At 55.8% G+C, this 4,989-nt stretch overlaps 1 protein-coding gene across 1 annotated transcript in view; it reads left to right on the top strand.

Annotated features, from left to right (window-relative positions):
- The window catches only part of CBX7 (chromobox homolog 7), a 19,094-nt gene that overhangs the window by 6,765 nt on the left and 7,340 nt on the right, over window positions 1–4,989 (top strand). The window contains 1 exon segment of the mRNA XM_010845229.1: window positions 3,334–3,399. Within this exon segment, the coding sequence (XP_010843531.1) occupies window positions 3,334–3,399 (66 nt within the window).

Here is a 4,989-nt window from a genome sequence, read left to right as displayed (position 1 = left end):
TCCCCGCCGCCCCCGCCAGTCTCTCCGGGAGCCCGGCACACTGCTTCTCATTTGGGTGGCTCTAAATCGGAGTGGAGGGGTGCTGGGTGGCCTGGCTCTATGGGGCGTCCAGCCCCCGGCACTGCGGGAGTCTGCGCGGCAGGGCCCAAGCTGCGCGGCCGCCAGCCTGTTTACCCCGGCTCGGGGGCGGGGTGGCGGTCACGTGGCCGTGTTTACCTCGGAGCCGGCGCGCGCAGTCCCCGCCCCCGCCCTGCCCCTCATTGGTCGGCCCGGTAATCTGGCGCGCGGCCCCCGCGTGCGTGCGTGTGCCCGCGCGGCTGCCAGGCCGCTGGGGCGGGGCCCACGGCGCGGCGGAGTGGAGCCCCCTGTCGGTCTCCTTGCGTTCCGGCCCAACCGGCGGCGCGGAGACCAAGTCTCAACGGCCGCGCACTCCTGTCCTGTTTGAACCCGGGCGGTTCACACAGCGTGATCTACGCTCGCCACGATCTCTGGCTCCCCACACTGCGGAGGGCTGCTGATGACCGCCTCTTTCGGAGGGGCGAGGGTATCCGAGAGGGTGAGGCGTCCGTCCAGCGACCCCATCCCGCCTTTCCTCAGCAGGGCCAGGCCTCCTGCTGCCAAGTCTCACCCTTTCTCTGCACCCCGCTGTGTGCCAGGCCCCGGGTCAGGCACTGAAGACGTGGTCAATCAGACCGTGCCCCTCTCCCAAACATGTCACAGCTCAGTGCGTAGCCAGATACGTCGCCATGTGAGGACCCAAAGGGAGAGAGGGTGGCCAAGATTCAGCTGAGTTCCAACCACAGACTGGCTACTTACTGGTTCAGTGACCTTGGCAAGATGCTTCACCTCTCTGCTCCAGTTTCCTCTGTAGTGTCTGTAACCTACCTCATAAAAGTGTTACAAGGGATGGATGAATCCCTGCGGTTGTCTGCTTTGGCACCTAACCATTACGGTGGTGGTGGTGGTGATGGTGATTCTTAAGATGAGGAAATTGAAGTACAGAGAAGGTTAGGGACTTGCCAGAAACCACACAGCAGCTACATCACCAAAAAGTGGGCAGGGCAGAGGAGACTAGAGCACTGAAGAGACTTCCACAGCTAGAGGATATGGGGGGTGGAGGGCAGACAGAGGAACACAAAATTCTCCCTCTTTTCTTACTAGGTACAATTGAGGAAATTCAGCCTTTGTGGGGAGGAAGGGTTGACGTCTCTGCCAGCTGCTGACTGCTTTCAGTTTGGGCTTTACCAAACTATGTAAAAAATATCAGTTTCACTTTTGCAGTTCTTCAGAATGAGCAGCACTCTGCAGTGACTTCTACAGCCATTCCCGGAACACATGGGGGCTGGGCAAGCTGGGGAGAGGTCACAGCCTGCCAGCCAGGGCACCAGCTTGATTCATCAATATGTATGGCAGGTGCCAAGGGCAGCAATAAGGCCCTGGAGAGCAGCTGAGGGGAGGGTTCATTGTGCTTGGAGAGGATGTCAGGGACCTGCAGGACCCTGACTCTTAAAGGGTGAGGAGGTCCCTGGAGGAAGAGGGCCCCCGGGAGGAGAGCACAGCAAGTGCAAAGGACAGGAGCTGGGATGGTGGTGGGCGTGTCACACTCAGGGCGCAGACCTTCACAGCTGAGTTCACGGGGCCTTACACAGAGTGAGTGTGCAGAAGTGTCAGTGAAAGAAAGGAGGAAAGGTCTGTTGTCGGGCAGCTTGTCATTCAGATATAGGTGGGACTATTATTAGGTTTCACAGTAATCAGGACAGTTGAAGATGAAGGTTTTAGCTTGGCTGGTTAGAAGATGGCAGGGGCAGGGCCCGGCCTCTCTCTGCCTTCTAATACTCCCTAATACCTACTCACCTCCCTTCTTGTCCAGCACACCTGGGGGCAGTCTTGGCCAGAATCACAGCCTATTGCTTTGGGTGGTTTTTTTTTTTTTTAACATGCCCATACACATTTGTATGCATAATTATATACATATATAAATGTTTTCAAGTTATATTTTTTATGTACTAGCATCTATTTATGATGAATCATCCCCCCCCCCACTTTTGGAAGTTATTTAAAATTTGCTTTTAAAATTATTCAAATAAAATAGCAAGCTAAGTTAAAAGCAGATACTAGGTAAATAATCATGCAGCGGGAAGAAGGATGGCTGAGCTCTGGAATTACTCAGGTCTGTCCTGGCTGTCTAGAATGCTGTCTGGCCTGGGAGTGGTGGAAGGTCCCTTGTGGAAAGACCTAGGAGTCTGCTGTAGGATCACTGCACCAGACAGTCTCTGGGCATTTACCAGACTTCCTGCTATGTGACAGGGGACCTTCAGAGCTGGCCTTGATGATGCAGGTGTGTGCTGAGGAGGGAGGGAGCAGCTGGGCCAGGCAGAGCCCACACGGGCTGGGGCGTCGGGGGCTAGGAACAGTAACAAGCACAAAGCACTTCCTGTGCACTGGCCACGTTAAACACGTGAACGAATTTAGTCAGCGCAAGAGACCTTTCAGTTCAGTTCAGTTGCTCAGTCGTGTCCGACTCTTTGTGACCGCATGGACTGCAGCACTCCTGGCCTCCCTGTCCATTACCAACTCCTGGAGTTTACTCAAACTCATGTCCATGGAGTCGATGATGCCATCCAACCATCTCATCCTCTGTAGTCCTCTTCTCCTCCCGCCTTCAATCTTTCCCGGTATCAGGGTCTTTTCAAATGAGTCAGTTCATCACATCAGGTGGCCAAAATATTGGAGTTTCAGCTTCAGCATCAGTCCTTCTAATGAATATTCGGGACCAGTTTCCTTTAGGATGGACTGGTTGGATCTCCTTGCAGTCCAAGGGACTCTCAAGAGTCTTCTCCAGCATCACAGTTCAAAAGCATCTATGGATGGGGACATCAGCACAGCGATATCGAGCCACTTGTTCACAGTTGTGCCGCAGCCAGGGCAGAGCTGGGGTTTAAACTTCGGCAGTCTGGCTCCGGAGCCCCTGTTCTTCACCACGTGCTCTTGCCTCTCATGGGAAGGGACTCCAGGGATGTATGGGCCTGCCCTCTTTCAGTTTAGTCGCTCAGTCGTGTCCGACTCTGCGACCCTGAGGTGAACATGGGGATCTAGTCGGGAGCTGGACGAAGTCATTTTTATGGTGACGTGATCAGGATGAGGAGAGTTCTGGTGTTGAAGCCCCCAGAAGGCCCCCAACCTAGTCTGGTGGGCTAGGGACGATTTATGGGATTAGGAGACAATTACAGGCTGGATCAGGAAGGGGCAAGTCCTGCCCACAGCGGCTGTGGCCTTTGAATGCGAGGCAGGGTTGGAGGCGGGACAGCTCTGACCGCTTGTTTGTCTCCCCAGGTACAGCACGTGGGAGCCGGAGGAACACATCCTGGACCCCCGCCTGGTCATGGCCTACGAGGAGAAGTAAGGGGCTCAGCTGGCCCCAAGGCTGGGGCGGGGACGGCAGGCTCTGAGGTTTCATGGGGCCCTGTTGGTGGCTTGACTCTGAACAAGGGTCATGGGCCCCGGGGACAGGGTTCTGGCAGGGATAGCTGCAGCTGGGGAAAGGTACTGGGTACCAGGTCCCAGGGCAGCCGAGGGTCCTGTCCATTTCCTGCTGCTGGGTGATGTCAGCCACTCTGCTAACCACCCCAAGCCTCAGTCTCTTGGCCATTGTTGGCCACCCCTAACTACACGTGCCCCGATTTTCCCAGAAGGTAGGGTTTTCAGTTGCCATGAAGAAGGTGAAAATGGGCACAGAGATGCCTTGCATGTGAGGGGTGGCAGTATCAGTATTGCTCTGTCAAGCCCAGCGATGGACCAGAGAGAGATTTCCCCTAGAGACCCTCTCACCAAGTCTGATGAAGCTCAAGAAAGGTCTGGGTGTGGGGAGTGTGACTTTAGAGCCAGGACAGCTGGGTTGCAGTCCCTCCTGCTTGGCCCCTCCTAGCTGGGTGGCCGTGGACAAAGCTGCCCCCAAGTCTCAGGCTCCCGTGTCTGCCAGGGCTCTGCTGCAGTTCTGAGGGTGGGTTAGCGATTGGCAGCTCCTCCGATGCCGTGCGGGCACGCCTTTAATGGAGAGCTTTTGCCGAAAATCTCGTTTCTCCTGGTTGGAGGGCTTTTTGAGCATAATCTAGCCATTCCCTTCTGATGAGCCTTGGTGTTACCGGCCTCCCTGCCGGCAGACTGCCCAATCTTTCTGCCTCTCCCTGACCCATCGCCCCTGTAGAGTGCAGGACCATTTTATAAAGTCATTTTTGTTTGGTTCCTTTTAGTAACCTCTTGAGACAGGGATGAGGGTCTCGTTTGACAGATGAGGAGACCGAGGCTCTGAAGAGCTAAGGGACTTTTCCAGGAGCCTCATGGCTGGGAGACAGTCCAACTAGGGCTTATCGGGGTGGGCCTCCTGACTCCCAGTGATGCTGTTTCTCTGCCCTCCCCACCCCCTTCTGATCGCTTCTCCCCCAGGAGGTCTCCTGCTGCTGGTTCAAAGGAAATGTTCCCACTGGTCTTTCCTTTAAAAATCACAGTGTTCCTGTCCCACAGCTTCTTTCTGTTTCCCGAGTGCTGGTGGGACCTTGATCCAAAAGGGTTGTGACACTGGGAGAACCCTGTGGAATGTCCTGGACTGTGGTAAGACCATTGGGCAGGCGTCAAGGGCCTGGATCAGCATCCTGGCTCGGCTACTCCCCAGCCGTGAGGTGCTGGGCAGGGCCTTTTTCCTCTCTGAGCCTCAGCTTCCCTGTCTGTGAAATGGGGAGAACAGTGCTGACCTCGTGGGCTCTCGTGGGGAGCAAAGGTGTGTGAGAGCACGTCATGAGCCATGAAGTGTGGACACTGGCGTGCGAGTGTTTTCCTCATGGTACCTGGGGTCACCTAGCTTGCACTGTCGTTGTCCAGCCAGTCTTGATTGAGATTGTCCTGTGTGCTGGGCACTGTTCAGGGACTGGGGCACAGCGAGGCACAAAACCAGCAAGCGTCCCTGCCCTCGCGGGGCTCACGTTCCAGCGTGGA

The sequence above is a fragment of the Bison bison genome, unplaced genomic scaffold (genome assembly GCF_000754665.1).
Source record: "Bison bison bison isolate TAMUID 2011002044 unplaced genomic scaffold, Bison_UMD1.0 scf7180017864213, whole genome shotgun sequence".
Lineage (NCBI taxonomy): Eukaryota > Metazoa > Chordata > Mammalia > Artiodactyla > Bovidae > Bison > Bison bison.
Note: the sequence above shows the minus strand (reverse complement) of the source record. Positions and strands in the feature narration are given on the sequence as shown.